This window comes from Podarcis bocagei, assembly GCF_964188305.1.
Source record: "Podarcis bocagei genome assembly, chromosome: 13".
Taxonomy (NCBI): domain Eukaryota; kingdom Metazoa; phylum Chordata; class Lepidosauria; order Squamata; family Lacertidae; genus Podarcis; species Podarcis bocagei.
In genome coordinates, this window is record NC_138138.1 from 26,671,832 (window position 1) to 26,693,068 (window position 21,237).

At 44.9% G+C, this 21,237-nt stretch overlaps 1 protein-coding gene and 1 long non-coding RNA gene across 4 annotated transcripts; one reads left to right on the forward strand and one right to left on the reverse strand.

The window, feature by feature from the left end:
- Window positions 1-897: 897 nt before the first annotated feature.
- LOC308571422 lies at window positions 898-8,470 on the reverse strand. Its single transcript, XR_014001413.1, has 3 exons — window positions 7,546-8,470; window positions 4,045-4,208; window positions 898-1,224 (listed from the first exon to the last, which is right to left on the reverse strand). It is a non-coding gene; the product is annotated as an uncharacterized lncRNA (long non-coding RNA).
- KRT222 (keratin 222) lies at window positions 3,845-19,607 on the forward strand. Of its 3 annotated transcripts, none has more exons than XM_081166833.1 (6): window positions 3,845-4,015; window positions 11,495-11,623; window positions 13,648-13,868; window positions 14,311-14,390; window positions 15,398-15,506; window positions 17,198-19,607. In XM_081166833.1, exons 1-6 carry the CDS (start codon window positions 3,920-3,922, stop codon window positions 17,409-17,411), a joined length of 849 nt encoding a protein of 282 aa, XP_081022959.1. In that variant the 5' UTR covers window positions 3,845-3,919; the 3' UTR covers window positions 17,412-19,607. The 3 variants fall into 3 exon arrangements, with proteins under 3 accessions (XP_081022959.1, XP_081022960.1, XP_081022961.1); XM_081166834.1 differs by having other exon boundaries at window positions 14,311-14,342; XM_081166835.1 differs by lacking the exon at window positions 3,845-4,015 and adding an exon at window positions 5,847-5,981.
- The last annotated feature ends 1,630 nt before the right edge of the window (window positions 19,608-21,237 follow it).

Consider the following 21,237-nt stretch of genomic DNA (forward strand, 5'->3'; position numbering starts at 1 on the left):
CGGCCAATAAAGCGAGATGAGCGTCGCAACCCCAGAGTCGTCCGCGACTAGACCTAATGGTCAGGGGTCCCTTTACCTTTACCTTTTACCAAGCGTAAAGAGAGCAGACTGCTGTAGTCTCTTCCTAAAAGACAGTGCAGGTTTTCCATGAGCAGGAGCTGAGCATAAAAACATAAGAGCCTGCTGGATCAGGCCAATGGCCATCTAGTCCAATATTCTCACAGTGGCCACTGTGGGCGACCTGCAAACAGGACCTGATCACAAGGACGTTCTCCCCTCCTGTAGCTTCCAGCAACTGGAATTCCGAAGTATCACAGCCTCCAGCTGTGGCGGCAGAAGCATAGCCATCACGGCTAGGAGCCGTTGACAGCCCTCTGTTCCATGAATTTGTTCAACCTCTTTTAAAACCATCTAGGTTGATGGCCATCATAGCCCCTTGTGGGAGCAACTTCCCTAGTTGAACCGTACACTGCATGAAGAAGTACTTTTTTAAATGTGCCCCAAATCTTCCAACATTTAGCTTTGGTTCAACTCCCAGTGCAGGTGAACCAGCCACGCTCCCCTAAATCTGCCTCTGCTGGCTAGGCGAATGGAGTCCAACAACCTATGGAGGGGCACAGATCTGCTCCAATTCCCAGTGGGGAGGAGTTGCAATGAACTGTGTGGCCACCCACTCCCCACCGGGGGCGGGGGACTTAGTCCCCCATTGCCCAGGGGATCCTGGCCACATCAGAGCCCGGCCAGCCAATCTGCTGGCTGGGGGGGGGCGTGGCAGGGACCATTTAATCTGCTGCCTAAGTGCATAATCCTGGTCTCACAGTTTCCAACCAGATGCTTATGGGAACATAGATCGTAGACCTCCACTCCCCCCTGCCCACTGTTGTTTTTTTTTAAGCATTTCAGGGTTTAAAATCAGCACAAAGCTAGGAATGAGTGCTTCAGTCTACAGCACCAGTATCTTTTGAGCTTAGATTCAAAGGAATATAGTGTCTGGATTTTTATTTAATACTATCTTGTTTGAACACGCACATCAACGTCAAGCACAATTTCCAGCAGCATTCACTTGGCAGAAGCTTTGATAAATCTTTGCCTGGGTGATGCTATTTCAAAGCGTCAAAACTTTGAACTGCAAAAATTGACTGATCCTTATCTGGACCAGCTGAGTTCACATAGGAGGCATCCATCGTTAGCATCCTGTTGTGACATCGAGGTATGTAATCGTACCTAGGGCCGAGGAAACACAAGGGTACTTGTCACAGCTTGAAGAAACAAGAGCACTGTGTACATCTACGCAGAGCTCAAGTGTAAGAGTATAGATGCAGTCAATTAAGGAGTTTGCTAGGCTGAGATGGATGAAAACACACAGATCGCTTAGGGGGACCAAAGAATTGGTGGTTTAAAGAGCCTGTTTTGCTCAGTTCCATGGTGCTTTGAATGTGAGCATCCTTGAGGATTTGGAATAAGCCAAAATGTGGGGTGTAAATAAAAATTAAAAAATATTCTAATCTAGTTAACATGTCAAACATGGAGTGAGGAAGATGTTGCTGGATTATAACTCCCAGTTGGAGCCTAAATTCCCTTCTTAAATTAATCTGGTGAATTCTCTTTGGGAAACATTAACGTAGATTTTTCTGCAGATCTTAATTTTCCTCTGATATATTAATGTGGCCCCTCCACTGTTGTGGATAAAGTTGTGTTCTATCCAGGCTAGATTTTGCAACGTGTTGTGTACCAGACTATACTTAAAGGCAGTTCAGAAACTTCAGCTGCATCAATACACTGCAATCAGAATGCTGGCTTAGAACCATCATTCTGACGAGATCACATTGACATTAAAATAGCTACACTGGATTTCAGTGCCTTTCAAAGCATAAATCAGAGTGATTAACTTAACCTTCAAAGCTCCAGTGGGAACTTGTAGCTGGACTACAACTCCCATCATCCTTAACCTGTGTCTATTGCCAGCTGGGGCAAGAGGGATATGGCAACATCTGGAAGGTCACAGGGTCTCCATCATGCTCTAATGCTCCAAAGTTGGGTCTCCAGTTGTTTTTCTGACTACAGCTCCCATCATCCCTTAACTAGCAGGACCAGTGGTCAGGAACGATGGGAATTGTAGTCCAAAAACAGGGGAGCGACCCAAGTTTGGGAAACCCTGCTCTAATGGGTTAGGACTTGAATACATGAATGCCTGTCTTCAGCCCAAATATCTCCATTAAAAGGAATTTCCATATTTTTCCGTGTATAAGACTATATTTTCTCCCATTTTTTTCAACTTTGAAATTGGGGGTCGTCTTATACATGGATAGTATATATGGGAGACGGGCAACTGATAGAATCTCCAAAAATAGGGGGCATGTTGTACACGGAAAAATATGGTATTCAGATGCCCCCACCAGGTGGAATCAAATGTATGGCAACCAGGGTGAGGGAGTACTGGCCCCAATTTGTATGATGCCCTTGTAAGGCAACTAAGGGACGTACCAATTCCTGCATCATTTTTCTTGGAGACTTTTAATAATTCTTAAGTTTTGTAATTCTATGTTTTTACTTCCACTGTTTGGAAGGTTGAATTGAAACTGAAATTATTGGTCACACTTAATTTTTGAGCGTGTTCGATATAGAAAATAAATAAAAAGATATCGAAGCCATTATTTCATCACTCTGCTACATTTTATCATTTCATTGTAGGCCTATTATTTTGGTATGTTCCCTTGAATATCGATAAAGAAAAGCAACTCATAAATATTTTGAATAAATAAATAAAATCCCAGTGCCAATAAAATCCCAGAGCTGAACTGAGGCGTGAGGAAATTTGCTGATTCAAAACAAAATGTTGAAAATGAACTCTTTAAACCTATTGCGTTAGGTATGTGGGTTGCTTTGCTTCCAGAGAAATGTTTGTAGGATGTTGCATTATGTATTTAGCTTTCTTGGCTTCCAAAGAAAAGTGTGTAGGATGTTCGAGTTTCAACATCCCATATTCAACTTATTTATCATTCCTCATGAGGCCTTAAGGGCACAAAGTGTTAGATCATTTAGCTGCAGGAAAGCCAAGGCAATTATAAAGCAATTCACAATATAGTGATCTGGCATAAACAAATGGCGTCATTTAAAATCATTAATATAGTTTATTTATTTATTTATTTATTTATCTGTCTATCAAATTTAACTATATGCCACCCTCCCTCCCAAGCATAGCCCACAGAGGGGCAAGCATATCTGTAATAAAAATAAAATAAAAACTTGTTTAAAACATTTTTAAAACATCAAAAAACAAAGAAACACAATAAAACATGTAACCAATCAGGCCTTTGGCTGATTCTACAGCCTTTTGAATGTGTCTGTGAGAAAGGGTGTGTGTGTGTGTTATTGCTTTGCTGTTTTGCTTTCGCTATTTCCTAGCAGTTCGAAAGCACGTCAAAGTGCAAGTAGATAAATAGGTACCGCTCTGGCGGGAAGGTAAACGGCTGCTCTGCTGTGGTTCGCCAAAAGCGGCTTATTCATGCTGGCCACGTGACCCAGAAGGTGTATGCTGCCTCCCTCGGCCAATAAAGCGAGATGAGCGCCACAACCCCAGAGTCAGCCACGACTGGACCTAATGGTCAGAGGTCCCTTTACCCTTTACCTTTATCCTGTATTTTATTCTGTCAAACGCCCTGCGATCTTAGGATGAAGGGTGGTATATATAAATCTAATAAATCAAAGAAATCAAAAACAAATGGCCATTCTTCAATGCTGCTAAGAGAATAGAACTCTGCTGCTTTAAAAAAAAAATCAGTGTTTTCCTCCCTCCTCTCTCTCTCCCTCTCCCTCTGTGTTCTCACTCTTACTGCAGGCTGAGAATGCTTTGCTGCTGCTGCAGGCTTCTTGCCCTATCCATAAGGTTGAGTTAGCCAAGGTGGAGGATGGGAGCAGCATGGAACTGTCCCAGCTCCTCAATGAGATCAGGGCAAACTATGAAACGCTCATCACCAGAAGTCAGATAGAGACCATCCTCTCAGCAGGGACCCAGGTAATGATTATATACAGAAAGGCACCTACCCGAATAAGGAGGCAATCCAATGTGTACTCAGTTCCTCTCTCAGCCTCTGTGAGGTACAGTATTTTCTTTTCCAATGCAGCCTTTTATTGGGGAAAGGGAATCGCGGTGTGTGTGTTGTTCCGTTCTTTCTCCTCTCATACTGCAGTATATCTAGCCCGAAAAACTGCGGGGAAATACATGAAGGTATAAGAGTCGTGTCACCTTGCATCTATCTGTTTATGTAAATAGGATGGCAAAGGTTTTTGTGATTCCCACCCCCTCACCCCAATTGAAATAGTACTCTTGGCTCATTTTGAGATGATTCTTTTTTTGTTTGGGGGGGGGGATAAAGTAGGCATCCTTTAGCAGTTGTGTATAGGAGCCATTTTAAGGTGGGTTAAGATTTCTAGCCACTTTTAAGGTTGTGGGAGCTTGTGCTTTAACCCTCGGGGTAATATTTACGGTGTCCCCCCAGAAAACGAGTGCCGTAGTGTTGCAATGCCTTGCCTTGTTCCAGCTCTCGTATTTATTAAAGGTTATCTGGTCACAATGACACTATTAGACATCCACACAGAAATAAACATCTGTGAATCACAGCTGGACAATTAGTCTGAGTACCGCAACACATCATAAACCAAGATATGTAAGCTAGTTGCAGGCTGATTTTATCACCCTGCTACACTTTAAATATGGTTATTTCTGAATGTATGGTCCTATTATTACCTCACGGCAGGCTTGCTTCTGGTGTAAGATGATACTACTTGTATGTTCCAGCAGCTTTCAAATCCTGTCCCAAGAGGCTGGGATGGGTTACAACAACTTGTCCTCACAGCAGCCTGCTAGGTTAGGCCCAGAGGCCCAGAGGCTCTCTGGACATGCCTGTCCAGAGAGTTTCTCGGCAGAGCAGCAACTTGAACCTGGGTTCCCCACATCTCAATGCACCCAGCTGCTCTGTGCAACATGTATGTGAACCACTGATAGCAACATATGTTGTTGAAAACAAGGGACCCCTGACCACTAGGTACAGTCGTGGCTGACTCTGGGGTTGCAGCGCTCATCTCGCTTTATTGGCCGAGGGAGCCAGCGTACAGCTTCCGGGTCATGTGGCCAGCATGACTAAGCCACTTCTGGCGAACCAGAGCAGTGCACGGAAATGCCGTTTACCTTCCCACCGGAGCGGTACCTATTTATCTACTTGCACTTTTGACATGCTTTCGGACTGCTAGGTTGGCAGGAGCAGGGACCGAGCAATGGAAGCTCACCCCATCGCAGGGATTCGAACCACCGACCCTCTGATCGGCAAGTCCTAGGCTTTGTGGTTTAACCCACAGCACCACCCGCGTCCTGAAATACCTATATACCATACCTATATACCAATGGTCAACAGAAAAGCTGTAGGATAGGGCAGGGGTGAGGAACTTTCTTCAGGCCTCATACCCTCCAACTGTCCTCATAATTCTGCATCACTATCACTGCTGGGGAGGGGCTATTGTTGGTTTTGCATGTTAAGCTTTTTATTAAAGTTTTTCAGGATGCAGACAACCCCTCCCCGTGCAAAGCCCAGCTAGCTCCAGTGCCCACCCTTGACCCCATAACATCCTTGCCCCCACACCCCTCAACTCCAGCCCCCACCAGGTTGGAGAGTCGCAGCCTCCCACAATGGGGACGGGGACGTCAGTGTCCCCGTTGCCTCACTCCCCCTTCTCCTTCTCTACCCGCTACTTGTGCTGCTGATACTCTGCTGGCTGGCCGCTCTAGCTCCCTCGCTCGAACCCGGTGCAAGACTCTTCCTCCCCCCCCAACCCACCTACTACAACTCCCAGGAACAGCAGCAAAGGAGGTGACAGAAGAGGAGGTCTGAGTTGGCAACTCTCTCATCCCTGCTTCCCCCAGCGTGAAGCCATTTCTGATTAGTGCACTTCAACAAAGATGGGGATTTCGGATTCTGTGTGAGAAAGTGAGAAGCCACAATGGCTTAAGGGTTTTCATGATGGTCCCGGCATTTTAAGAATAAGAATAAGAATAAGAATAAGAATATCTTTATTGTCATTTTATTTTATTTTATTTATTTTCAGGGCAGTTGGAGGCTATGAGGCCACATTCACTCTTGATCAACCTTCGGGGGGTGAGGGAGAAGGAGGCATGGGAAGGGGGTGAGCATGAAAGCTGGGGCATGAAGTGTCCGCAGAACAGGAGGGAAAAGTAGCTTCATAATCGGATGGAAGGTGGCAAGGGTGCTAAGGCATTGCAATGTGTGGAAGAAGAAAGATGCATGGGTTTCCCATGAGGGTGGTTTGTGAGCAAGGGTTAGAGGCACAAAAAAAGGAGCAGGAGGAGGCATGGACATGAAGGTGAAGGTGAAGGTGAAAAGAGGTGCAAAGCAGGGCTACAGAATAAAGGGGAGAAGTGCCTTCAGAAATGGAACTGGAGAGGTGAAAAGTGAGCTTAATAGTTGCATGAGATGGAAAGGGGATTAATGGAAAGGGGAGAATGGCAGGCGGGGGGGGAGGTTGGCAAGTGTAGCCCCTAGTAAAGAACCGTAAGAAGGGACAGCAACTGGAGCCTTGGAGTCAGTGGCGTAGCGTGGGGGGTGCAAGGGGGCAGGCCGCACCGGGAGCAACATCTGGGGGGGCGCGCTCGCTGCCTCCGGAGTCGCCGAAGAGCCTTGGGCGCAGGCTGTAGCAGAGCCGCATGTCTCGCGGAACCGACGAGCTGTGCGCGCGTCCGGGCTGAAGGCGCCCGGCAGGCAGCGGCTCTCAGCGCTTGCCGCGGAGGACGCGCCAGGCAGCCCCTCCTCACAGCCCCGTCTCCGCCGCTGCTGCTGCAGCTGCTGGGCTGTTGCATTTTCCTCGCCTCTCTGCCCCCCTCCTCCTCCGGGCAAGCGGCATCGTTTGGCGGCAGCGCCAGCGGCAACTCGCAGGTTAGGGATTAGGGGGGGGCGCAAATTACGTGCCTTGCCCCGGGTTAGGGGGCGCAAATTACTTGCGTTGCCCCGGGTGCTGACAACTCATGCTACGCCGCTGCTTGGAGTTGCCCGCCAACAGCATCAAACTGAACAAACATACAGGTCACATTCATCCTCATATCATATTTCATGTTTCTGCCTGGATTGCAAGTATTTTTGTTTTTCTAAATGTGAACCTATATGTATACATATTAATTAGCTGCATATGCAAATTCCATGCATATATTTGACCTCTGTTGTGAGGATGTACTTCTTGCTGCTGCTGCTGCTGCTGCTGCTGCTGCTGCTGCTTCTCCTTCTTCTTCTTCTTCTTCTTCTTCTTCTTCTTCTTCTTCTTCTTCTTCTGGAAATGCATAAATAACCATCCTAAAGCATGAATTTCTTCTGCATATACCATGAACAGCACAAACCAGGCCTTAGATGACGTCCGCCATGCCTACAGTCACTCCCCTGTTATTTGGGGATGTGTCAAGCAAAGGCAATTTGTCATGTGGTAATGACAGAGTACATGCATTTCTTCAGAAGGAACAAAGCTAGGTATTTGTAAAAATATTACCTCAGAAGTATGTGTCAGTAGAAATCCACAACTTATGTCTGAACAAGTTGCTGACGATTATTTTCTAGCAGCCAGATGAGAAGTCAAATTCCAATATGATGCTTCAGCAGTGTTTACGCATTTTCAAATAGTTATCAGATCCATCGGGCTGAGTAAAATTATATAGCCCAGGCTTTATCTGGGTTAATAAATACATGAAATTATTATTAGGGGTTTTTTGTTGTTGTTTTTAAACCCATTTAATCTGTGATCCATTTTGCGGCTTTCAGACCATCATTTTCTTTCTTGTTTTTAAGGCTAACCTTTTTTGTCCTACATATATATTATGTATTCTCATTAAAGACTCAAATATTATATATTGTTCACATGTTCTAGTACAAATAGGGGGGGTGGCTTTTGGCCAGGGGACTATTTTAATTCCCTGCCAATAAATGTAATTACAAAAATGAAGACAGAATGACAAGTTTTTCCAGAAGCACCTTGGGGAGGGAAGAAGCAACATGAGCTTTCTGAATGTCAGATGATGCCTAGTCACTGTTGAAGTGGAGCCATCAAGCATCCTTATCTGGGGTTAATTGTGCAAAGTACCTATTATCCCCCAAAGCCTCTGTAGTGCTATCATAGCTATGTCTACTACTGCCTCAGAATTGCTGCCTCCAGAATTGTCCCATAGTACCAAGGGCGCGTCTCATGCAGGGTGGGGCAACCGGGTACACCTGTCCTGAGCCTCAGAGGGCTAAGTCGGCCTGGGTGTGTGTGCGCTAGGGGCCTGCTGAACTTACGCCATCATGCCAAGAATGTCCCATGCCTCCCATGTCCTCAGACAAGCTCTGGACATGCCTGGCCCCATATATATATGATTTCTTGACCAGTGGGCTGTATTTTGTCAGGACTGACCCTCTCTGCAACAACACACCCACTGCATCACATTCCTCCTGTGTAGGTGCATGCCCAGTACAGTGGTGCCCCGCAACCGCAAGACGAATGCCTCGCAAGACGGAAAACTCGCTAGATGAAAGAGTTTTCCGTTTTGGAGGTGCTTCGCAAAACGAATTTCCTATGGGCTTGCTTCGCAAGACGAAAATGTCTTGCGAGTTCCTGCGGGTTTTTTTTCCTCCCCCCCCCCTTTTTCTAAGCCGTTAAGCAGATAAGCCGCTAAAAGCCGCTAAAAGCCACTAAAAGCCACTAATAGCGCTAATCCGCTAATCCTTCAATGGGCTTGCTTCGCAAGACGAAAAAACCGCTAGACGAAGAGAATCACAGAACGGATTCTTTTCGTCTTGCGAGGCACCACTGTACTATTAAGGACAGAAAGGCAGTATACAAATGATTTTTTTTTAAAAAAAGTAAATAGTATCTGGACCGCTATGATGTCACCAAATGTCTCACAGTTCTGTTGTTGGAAGACTTCCCTGCGCTGGCTTAACTCCAATAGGTAGATGAAGAAATGTGAGGTGTTGAAATTACCGTATTTCCTTGAATGTAATCCACACTTTTTTTGGCCAAATTCTGCCGTGAACATTAGGGTGTGCATTAGATTTGACGGTGCATTAGATTTGATTGCAAACTTGCTTGGATGGGGTGATCAAGTTCTGCTGAGTCCGCTTTTTTTCCTTTGGGCACTATGAAAAAAGACGAGCTCTTGCTAACTGGGAGGTCCGGTCGCTCTTTGCCACTCCGCTGCCACCGCTGCCACCCTTGCCACAGGAGGGGGAGAGCCACGTGGGTCAGCAGAAGCCTCTGGAGCCGGGTGAAGTGAGTCGGGGGCTCAGTGAGCATCACGGGAGTTTGCTTGTACAAACACACTGCCTTTCCCCTCGCCCCGCTCAGCACGCAAGCCGCTGATTCAAGATCGCCCCGTCCTGGTCCCCCCCCCCCCCGCCGAACAAGGACTTGGCCTTACTGGTGAGCAAGGTGAATGTTGCAGGAACTGGCCTTGTCATGCGAAAAGGAGTCTGGCTGCAGGCACAGTAGCCCATTTGTGCTGCGACGGTATTTGAGACAGAAAATGGCGGCTCTCAGGAGAGAAGATTGAACAGGCCTTGGGAGTGCACTTTTTGCCAATGCACATTACATTTGCAAGCAAATACTTTTTTGGGTTTCAAGGTTTTGAAAACTAGGGTGTGCATGAGATTTGAATAAATATAGTACGCAGGTTAGCAGATTCTTCATGTTGTCTGACCGAGTAGTGTTTCTGAATTATGGTCTTAATGAGCACTCTGGGATTCAAACCATTTGCCTTTCCCTCCCCCCTCAGTGATATCCAAGCAACTGACTCATAGACACCTTGACTGTATTTTGAACTTTCTCAAGAAGCTTCTTTGATTCCTTAAGTCAGTGAGTCCTTAACAGTGTATTTCTGCATCCTAGAATTTTCTGGGGAGCCCTTAGAACTTCCCCCTAATTCCCATTGGAACAAAGCCAAAATACCATACTTTTCCATGTATAAGACTATTTTTCTTTCTTTAAAAATCATACTTAAAAGTGGGGGGTCGTCTTAGACATGGGTAATGCATAGGGTGGACATTTGATTGGTTGCTGCATCAATGGGTGGTGTTGATTGGCTGACGCTCCAGCAGTTGGGCTGGTGATTGGTTACAGACGCTTCAGGTTACAGACGCTTCAGGTTACAGACTCCGCTAACCCAGAAATAGTACCTCAGGTTAAGAACTTTGCTTCAGGATGAGAACAGAAATCGCACGGTGGCAGCGCGGCAGCAGCAGGAGGCCCCATTAGCTAAAGTGATACCTCAGGTTAAGAACAGTTTCAGGTTAAGAACGGACCTCCAGGACGAATTAAGTTCTTAACCCGAGGTACCACTGTACTGTATATGGATGACATTTTATAAATAAGCAAACAATATAGTGGAGTAACCTCTGGAGTTGTGCCAATGTGTCCTTTGAAACATGCCAAGTCCCTCAACGGGAATTGTGCAATGAGTTCTTCTTGGGTCTTCTTTGAGCTTCAGTGTGTCTGTCTTGGCACATATCAGGTTGAGCTGCATGAAGGCATCTTGGTTTAAGCACTGGTACTAAAGATCCTGTGGTGAATGAAACCTGGCCTTGTAGCAGCTGCTGAGTTCTTCAAATCCTATCCACAGGAGCCACCATTAAATACAAGAGCAACATCAGCCTTTCTGATGTGTTGGCGACCTAGTACTTGCTGCAGATTGTATGCAGGCAGAACATTCTCTCCCACCCCAATGTTAAGCCTGAAGTTAGGAGAAACACATGGAACGCCATGGCCCAGAGCAATCAGCAATCTGACCACCCTGAAACACTGCATCTATCAAGGATGATGGTGGCTGTAGCCTAACAATACCTGAAGAAACACAGGTTTCCCATCCCTGCAATAAAGAATAGTGGTGGGGGTCGCTTTGCAGCCATCCATAAATTCATCTTAATGTTTTGGTATGTAAGGTAGACGACACACACTCACAGAGCTCTACAGCCCATCTTGTTATATCTAACAGTGTTTCCCAGACTTGGGTCTCCAGCTGCTTTTGGACTACAGTTCCCATCATCCCTGACCACCAGTCTCGCTAGTGAGGGATTATGGGAGTTGTAGTCCAAAAACAGCCGGAGACCCAAGTTTGGGAAACTCTGCTCTAGCATTTTGTTCTCAGTTTGTAGGCAGCAAGTCCCTTCTGATACCATGTCCTGTGCTCAAAGTGGGGTGAGGTGGGTTAGAACATATGCCATTTCTTTTCAGGCAGACCTATGACCACCCCGTCCATTTTATTTATTTTTGCTTTTGCTCCCACTGTGAAATCATTCAACTCCCTTCAGAACCATCTTGTTTCAATGATAGTATAATAAAACGAAGAAGACTTGAATTGTGCACCGGGTGTGCTTTGTTTCAGGAACCTAAGATTCATTTACACAGCCAAATTTGAAATTTTCAGTGTGGGGCATCTTGAACTGATGTGGCCAATGCTTCCTCTTTGCAGCTAGAAGAAGCCACTAGTGAAAGAATGAGCAAAGACGAGGAAGCGCTAAAAGCAGCCAGGGCAGAGCTAAATGAAGCAAGACGCCAGTGGCACCATATGCAGATGGAAATTGATTCTCTCCATGCTGTGGTAAGTCTGATTGAGCAGCTGGGCTGTCTGTGCAGAGAGGAGGTGAAATTGCTTGCTGTTTTCCCTTGGGCTCACAGTATCCAAGGTAACTTTACAGACCCATTTTTCAGGGACATCCCTGATTTAGAGAAGTCGGTTTCTGATTTGATCCTGGAATGTCCCACTTGTCCTTAGGGTGTCCCTATTTTCATTGGAGAAATGTTGGAAGGTGTGGAGTTATCCGACCTCCGAGCCGTCTGAAGGCAATCCTGTATAGGGAAGTGTTTTTTAATGTTTTATTATGTTTTGATATATGTTGTAAGCTTCCCAGAGTGGCTGGGGCAGCCCAGTAAGATGTGTGGGGTATAAATAGTAAAATTATCATTATGGAGTGGGACATCCCTATTTTCATTGGAGAAATCTTGGAGGGTATGGCTTTATCTCTACCATTCCCAGCACTGTAGGCTGGGTCTGAGGTGAGCCTGGAATAAGACAGGAGTCAGGAAGAACAAAGGCAGCAAAAAGGGTCAAACATTAAGCTAGAAGTCAGGACCAGTTTACTTCATGGCTAGATCATAGTTTACTGTATCAGGAACTCATATAGGGTGCTCCTGCCAGGCAACCCCAATAGTTCAGTCTGCTGCTGCATCTCTCTTCCGACTTTTATTCCTGATTTGTTGCTGCCTCCTTAGTCTACGGTGCCTACTACTTGTGATAAGTTCTATTTTCTTGTCACCTAGATTGTGAAAAGGATGGCCTGGGAGGAGATTGGCAAGGGAAAGGTCACATGGAGAAATGGGAAATGGAACCCATAATCCTCTATTGTTATCAGACAGCAACAGCAGCATTGTGGGAAAGGGAAACAATATTGTGGGATCTCCATAGTCAAATCCATTAGGACAGGCATAGGCAAACTCGGCCCTCCAGATGTTTTGGAACTACAACTCCCATCATCCCTAGCCAACAGGACCAGTGGTCAGGGGTGATGGGAGTTGTAGTCTTGAAACATCTGGAGGGCCGAGTTTGCCTATGCCTGCATTAGGACATGGGTGACTTCCCACAGCAAGCATGACCTTGTGCCATGCCCCTAGGGCAGCCATTTTGTGATTGGCACCCACAGTACTTTCTCAAAATTCAAAATGTTTCCACTGGTCGCTGAAGGTTGGCAATTCCTGCATTAATAGATCTGATCCCTGTAGCCAAATATCTGCAATCAACCCTGATTGAATTTAACTACAGTGGAACCTCAGTTTTTGAATGTAATCCGTTCTGGAAGACCGTTTGACTTCCAAAACATTCGAAAACTGAAAACTCAATCACTGGCGGAGGAAGAGGAGTGTGGAGGGAACGCACCACCCCTGGCAGCGCAATCCCGGTGGGATGCCATCACGGCTTACCCCCCCGCCCATACTGGGTGCCACGCCCCCTCAGGCGGCATGCCATGCCTCCAGGACATGCGCCAGCCACACCCCCACCTGCTCTCCACCCCCAGTGCCGGAGCATGAAGCTCCGCCACTGAACTAATACGGAAGCCTCAATACAATAGGGAAACTCAAAACGTAGCACGTTCAGCTTCTGAAAATAGTTCAAAAACCAGAACAGTTACTTCCAGGTTTTCAGTGTTCAAAAACTGAAACCTTCGCCTTCCGAGACGATCGAAAACCAAGGTTCCACTGTTTTATATTGCTCAGACTATAAAGGTTTGTGACAAATACTGATTTTATTAGTTTGAATTTAATTTAAAATGTAAAGTTGATTGTGTATGTGTGTTTTTTAAAAGTTATTTATCCCCTCCCTTGTTTTTTTTAATGGTCCTGGGCTTTTTAGAAGTACATTCAGGCAGTGGCGTAGCATGGGGGGTGCAGGGGGAGCTGGCCACACCGGGCGCAACATCTGGGGGTTAAGGTTAGGGGGCGCAAATCCACGGGTTAGGGGGCGCAAATCCACGGGTTAGGGGGCGCAAATTACTTGCCTTGCCCCGGGTGCTGACAACCCATGCTACGCCACTGCATTCAGGAATTGAAACCAGTAATCTAATTTAACAGGAAAAGGGCCTGGAAAATTCTCTGCGCACCACAGAACAACGGTACCAGACACAACTGAAGCACCTGGAAGCAGAGATTGAAGGCCTGGAGAGAGAGCTACACAAAGTGCGGCAAGGGATTGAAAAGCAGCTGCAGCAACACGAAATATTACTAAACACTAAGATGAGGCTTGAGCAAGAAATAGCTACGTACCGCAGTCTGCTGGAGAGGGAGGAGAAAAGGTACCCACATACAGGGATGGGCAATAGGTAGATCAAAATCTGCTGCTATTTCACAGTCAATCGATAAGTGTTCCCAATTCTGAATTGTTCAAAAGCAGCAGCAGTTAAAAACCTAAATCAGGTTGATCCAATGTATGTTTGCGGGTACCGGGGAAACCAGGAAGCTCTTGTATGAAAGGACTTTTGAGCTCAGTTCTGTTACTGAAAGCAGATTCCTGGATTTAATTTGTGCTCTGCCCCTTTATTCCAAGTGTACGTCAGCACAACAACCCCCCAACTATTATTATAGTTGGTGGGTTGGTGGATATCGAAACCTGATATCCACCAACAAAACAAAAAATATCCAGCAAGCCTGAAGTCTGGCAGCCCCCGATTTAGAAGGCTCTAACCATAAGCAGGCCCATTCTACATTCTCACACTTTCTTCCTCTTTTTCTTTCAAGGTTTCATCGTTCTGCGTGCCAAGACAGAAAAGGCGACAAAAAGCGCACCACTAGCCAAATAGCGTTTATCTTACCTTCATGTGAGTTTTCTTAAGACCTGGAATTAACATAAAAAGACAGCTCACCATTTAGGCAAAGCTGAATGTGAATCAGAACTTGTAGGAGTTTAAGAAAATAACCCACTGGGAAATAAGAGGCAACTCTGTAATTTTGGAAACTTCAAATGGGCAGAATAGGTTGGGCTAGGTGATCACAATGTGTGGCACCTATTCTGAACCATTTGTTTTGGTTATTGGTGGGTTCCCAGGCTCATCTCAAAGTGATGGTGTTGACCTTTAAAAACCTGTTTATTTCAGGCTACTCCCCAACCCCCAACCCCTAATTTGGGGCTCTATTTCATGGGCCATTTAAAAATATGTAGCTTTGTACTGTTATTTAGATTGCCTGGTGTTGTCTTGAATTGTGTTGCATTTCCAGGATACGTAAGCCGTTTTGTGTGAGCTATGCAGGGCATAACTAACACGCTATACAGTCATACCTTGGTTTTCGAACAGCTTAGTTCTCGAACGTTTTGGCTCCCAGACGCCGTCAACTCGGAAGTGACTGTTCTGGTTTGCGAACTATTTTTGGAAGCCAAACCTCCGACGGGGCTTCCCCAGCTTCCGATTGGCTGCAGGAGCTTCCTGCAGCCAATCAGGAGCTGCGCTTTGGTTTCCAAACGTTTTGGAAGTCGAACGGACCTCCGGAATGGATTCCATTCGACTTCCAAGGTATGACTCTATAGCAATTCACACAGTGGTTTGTTTGTTTGTTTGTTTGTTTGTTTGTTTGTTTGTTTGTTTGTTTGTTTGTTACAACCATGTTCAGGCTGCCCCTTCTAATCCCTCATTTGGCTCCTTGGACTACACAAGAAATTCCTTACAAACACATAACCTCCTCTTCTCCGAACACCGCACATCCCCTTATGATCAACTAATTACAGTTTCTCATTTTCTAATTGGACCGGAAAAAGTCATATATGGTTACTGATGCCTGTTCCTGCATAACAGTGAAAATTGCATTTTCTTTTCTGTTTTAATTTATACAGCAAGTGAGCTAAAGGCGCACGAGATTGAAAAAGTGGAAATACTGACAAAGCAAGCAGTCTTAAATGGAAATGTCGCAAAAGAGAGCGCAGAGGCTTGTGGAACGATACAGTAAGTGAAACTGAACAGCGCAGAGCGCTTACAAGCAACAAGGAAATGTTCTCTGAGGCGGGTTGAGCTTAGGACCTTGGGGGGGGGGGGCAACTAATACTACCACCTCCATCCACAAGAGACAAAATCCGCCAGAAAAATATCCTGCAGAAGTTTAACTCAGTGAGTGGGAAATGCGCAAGGCATTGGCAATGCGGAACATTTGCCAGTTAAAGTAGCAACCTCACCTTGCTTCATAGTAGGGATGCTTCTGATCAAGCACTCTGTATCATCTTGTTTTCAGACAACATAGGGGTACCCAGTGTGGATGGCTTAAGGTCCACTGTGGGTTGTTTTTGGATTATTGGTTGTGGTTTGTTTGAGAAGCAAACCACAGTACGCAGTCTGCATGACAACCAAACCCAGTTATAGTGGTTTGTTTCTCCCATAGCTATTGGAAAGGAACAAGGCAAGTGAAAATCGCAGATTCACAGTAAACCATTAACTAACCTGATGTTTACCAAGAAACTAGGCCAATGAGTGATGGACTATTTATTCAGATGTCTCACTGTGTTCAATAGCAGTCTACATCCATACCATACCATACCATACCATACCATACCATACCATACCATACCATACCATACCATGGGTAAAGGTAAAGGTACCCCTGCCCGTTAGGGGCCAGTCTTGACAGACTCTGGGGTTTGTGCGCCCATCTCACTCTATCGGCCGTGGGCCAGCGCTGTCCGGAGACACTTCCGGGTCACGTGGCCAGCGTGACAAAGCTGCATCTGGCGAGCCAGCGCAGCACACGGAACGCCGTTTACCTTCCCGCTGGTAAGCGGTCCCTATTTATCTACTTGCACCCGGGGGTGCTTTCGAACTGCTAGGTTGGCAGGCGCTGGGACCGAGCAGCGGGAGCGCACCCCGCTGCGGGGATTCGAACCGCCGACCTTTCGATCGGCAAGCCCTAGGCGCTGAGGCTTTTACCCACAGCGCCACCCGCGTCCCATATACCATACCATACCATACCATACCATAAATTCAGAACACATTTAAAGCCCATCACACACACACACACCCCGCCAAAATCCAAGGAACTGTAGTTTACCTCCTTAGAGCTACAGTTCCCAGTATTCTTTGGGGGGAACCACATGTTTTAAATGTGCTTTAAATTTTTAGTGTTGATGTGTCCTGTATATAGGACTGGAGCCCAAATGTTAAAAGGCATTCACAGAGGCATATAGCGAACATTAATTAGTACAAAACAAAAGCAACCATTGGTACTAAAGGCAGCCTAAAAATTCAGTGCAGATCCTTAAATCGGTGTTGCTTAGTTCAAAAGAATTTCTCTCCGCCTTCAGTCCTGAAGAAGGTTGTGAGAGCAGATTTCCATGGGTATCTTTCTTTCCATAGTATGAAATCCTGGTTGATCATTTTTCTAGGGCAGCACTTCAGTTTGGCATAAGTTCATGTGTAGCAAATTGGGCCCCTTTTATTTTACAAGTAAAAAACTGCAGAAAGGTTGCAACTTGCCATCATGTTTCCTGAGGGATACAGATTTTAAAACCAGCCCCCATATTTCAGCTGACTAAACAAAAACTCCGTGTGTGGTCAGGTCATGCCATTTCCCATCACTTTGTGAAATCCTAGCTTGAAGGTCTGTTCTACACTCATTCATCAGTATAATGTTTAATTTATTGTTTCAGGACAGAGAAAGTAGATGAAGTGATTAAAGAATGGGAAGGCTCTTTCTTTAAAGACAACCCTCGCTTAAGGAAAAAATCAGTTTCTTTGCGGTTTGATCTCCACTTGGCAGCCACAGATGAAGGTTGTTTACAGACTAAACAGAAAGGCTTGCCTGATATCGAAGTGAGATTGGTTATGAGGCGGTCTTGCAGTATCCCATCCATCAAAACCTAAATCTGCATCACACTTACCCAAATATTATTCATGGATGGGTTTCAGAAATAAATGGCAGTATGGACCTAGGTGGACCACATGATTGTCTCCTGTCTGTCAATACTAGGAGTATATTCTTTCAGCTAATATATATTCCTATAATCCTGTAATTATTTTGAAGATGGCTCATGCGTCTATATGAGAGGAAGTTACGGGAATCCTGACAAACAGAATTCCTGTTAGTTAAAACACCTGATGAAATACCTCTCCCGCCTTTATTTTCCTCCAGAGAAGAATTATTTATTTTTATAATTTTCATCAGTTCAATGTTTAATGGGTTCAAAGACTTGTCTCTGCAGAACTAAACATCTACATTTGAAAGGACTTCCTCTGCCACAGGATTATAAGTGATTATAACTTGTCTGTAGTCATTTTTATCTCCGTCATTTTATATATTTTCACCAACACCCCTTAGTCACGGTTACCTCCCAAGAACTGGTAATACAAAAGCTTCAAGAGGACAAATAGGCCTCAAGCCATTTAATTCCAAAGTAGTACAATTAACACTCACTGTGAAACTCACTGCCCTTGTTCTGTCAGAATGGGTAGATAATTTTTCACTTACCTGAGATTCTATATTGCACCATAGCTGGATTTCTTCCAACAGATAAACCATGAAAATATTTCCTGGAGTTAGTTTAAAATCTGATTTAAGCCATACCTTGCCACCGATAATGGCATTGGTACTCTTATGGACTTTTGTGAGGTTAAGCTCAGATGAGGCTGCAACTGAGGCAATAATAATTTCCCCACTAGAAACATGTTCAAACTGCCTCTGACCGCTGCCTCTCATTGCTCAGTCCCTACTGGCCAAAGTGGCTTGCTTCCGATCGGCTCAAGTCTTTCCTAGTGTGCCCAAGCCACCAGAGAGATACCCTAATGGGCAAGGTTCTTGTTGAAAACATGAGAATACAGCCATCAGAAAGCTATTTGAGCTATCCATTGCATGGGCCACATAAATTATTTTTGAGTACAGTACATTTCTTGCTGGCCTTTCACTGTGACTTGGAATTTTAGCAAGTGAAAGACTTCCTTGAAAGGAATGGACAGTTCCAGTACTGGGTTATTGGTTTTTTCCAGACCAGACATTTATTTCATACATGTTTTATTACTTTTCTTCTTCGCACCAAAAGACGCTATGCAGGTAAAATGTTTTCTGTATCGATTTTGCAAATTCCTGACAGCTCATGAATGGTGTATATTTTCTTGTTGTCTCGATAGCTTGAAATCATGATTTCGTGCCCCACATTGGGCAAAAGCTTCCTTCATTGCAGGGGGTTGGACTAGATGACCCCCATGGCCCCTTCCAACTCTGCGATTCTGCAGCTCTGTGAAATCACGACTTCCTTGAACCCAGTGGCAAAACTCTTGATTTCAATACATCCAGGGCTTCAGCTGCTATGTTGTAGTTATTACAGTAGCAGGGATGAAGGTATCTTAAGTATAACAGTTACTTTATGGTCTACGTGCCTATATTATTCTTATTCTTATTTAATTTATTACTTGTGTTTCGTCCTAAGCTCCCAGGGCAGGTTGCAACATCACGACACAATATTAAAAACTGTTTCAAACAATTTAACCATTGCAGAAATAAGGTGAGTCCTTAAAACAAACATCTCAAAAGCCAGGGCAAAGAGGTACAACTAGCATTTGCTAGAAGCTGTATAAAGAAGGTGCCAGACACAAGGAGTTTCGCAATTTAGGTCACAGCTGCCCCTGAGCATCTGAAGGTGGAAGAAATACCAAGATGGCTGCCTCTGCCAGTCTTAGCACCCAAGGGAGTCTCTAGGTATTTGGGGAAAGAGACATTTAGGGCTTTGCACACTAATATGCACACCTTGAACTGGGCCTGGAAACCATGTGGTCTGTCGTCATCGTATTAAGAACTGGAAGTATCTGCTTCACAGTCAATCAAATGATTCTAAAAAGGGCTACAAGCTTGAAGCCAACCTTGTGCTCAAATCTCACATGAATGATGACGTTAATCCAAAAAGCTGGAATCCTGGCCCTGGTACTCCATCATCCCATTTCAGCTGCAGAAGCTCTGCACACAAGGTTATAAGCAAGAACAAAAAAGAATGATAATGGATTTTAACGGCTTTTTAAATGTATTGCCTGGTGAATTCGGCTCTTGGCTACAAAGGTTCGCACTACAGTGGTGCCCCGCAAGACGAATGCCTCGCAAGACGAAAAACTCGCTAGACGAAAGGGTTTTGCGGTTTTTGAGCTGCTTCGCAAGACGAATTTCCCTATGGGCTTGCTTCGCAAGACAAAAACGTCTTGCAAGTTTGTTTCCTTTTTCTTAACACCGTTAATACAGTTGCGACTTGACTTTGAGGAGCAACTCATAGAACGCGGTGTGGTAGCCTTTTTTGAGGTTTTTGGTGATTTTTGAAGCTTTTCCAAAACTTTTCCGACACCGTGCTTCGCAAGACGAAAAATTCGCTAGACGAAAAAACTCGCGGAACGAATTAATTTCGTCTTGCGAGGCACCACTGTACAATAAACAAGCCATTAGAGGGCCACCATGTGTCCTCGTCTTGCTTCAAAAGCTACACTGGCCAGAATTTTAGAGGGATATTTCAAGGTGGCTTTCTTCCACTTTTTATGTCATATGAACTTCCCAAAGCGGCATATTCCAGACTGAGGTTACAATTCTACACACATGCACACGGAGGAGCAAACCTTCATGAACTCCGTGAGGCTTACTTCTAAGTAGACATGTCTAAGGTTGCCCTGTAAATACCATTCCTGGCATCACCTCACTTGTGAAAGCATTCATTTCCATGTAAATCAGGGTGGGGAGTTTGTGTGGCATTACCTAACAATAATTCCCAGCACCCCTTTACCACTGGCCATGCTGGCTGGGAGTGATGGGAACGCCATTAGACCAATTTCTATTACACATTACATGAAGCAGAATGGCAAAATACCCGAACCTAGAGATCATGGTTATCCTTAGACCAGGATCCAAATGATAGCACAGCTAAGGAGACTTTAGACAAGTGTTCCTTGAAGAGATAAGTGTTCCTTGAGCTAACGGAGAATGCCTACTTTTAAAACTGAGTTTCAAAATCTGACATATGAGAGGACTGTGGTTCAAAGATGGAGAAGAAAAATATTCCTGGGTGCATAGTGGCCTTTAATCATACCTAAAATAAGCATTTGGGTCCTGGCCATAGTCCCTTTTTATCGTAATGCTTGCTTATTTACCAGGAAAGAGCAGTCTTTTTTTTTTCACTTACCTAGGATAGCATAACTTTTCTTGAAAAAAAGGTGAAGGAAAAGGCATGGTTCAAACCCGTAACCTCCTGTATTCCTAGCAGACACCCGAGAGATTCATAATATTTTTCTGTCGAAGCAGAGGTATGTCATGTGTATTCTTACTGCCATGGAAACTCAAAACAGCATCTTAGATAAGGCTAAGTTTCTTTCATTACTGCAGACTTCAAACTATTTTGTTGTTAGAAAGCTAAAAAAAAACCCTAATCCTGAAGAGGCATTTAAGTAAAACAATAACTGTGACCTTATGATGAAATTAGGTTGTGTGTGTTTTTAAGATTTCGAGGGCACTGCAGAGTGTCAAGATATCTTTGAGGATCCAGTTCAGTGTCTTCTTTATGTAGGTCTTCATCTGTAGCATGTAATTTTACTGGAGTGTCAACAGTTGCCTTATTACATACGGCATGCAAAGGCGGGGAAAACGACACAGCAAGTGTCAATGCTCCATTTAATTAACTTCCAACTTTTAGCAACATACAAAGCAAGCATTTCTACTGCTGGTTCT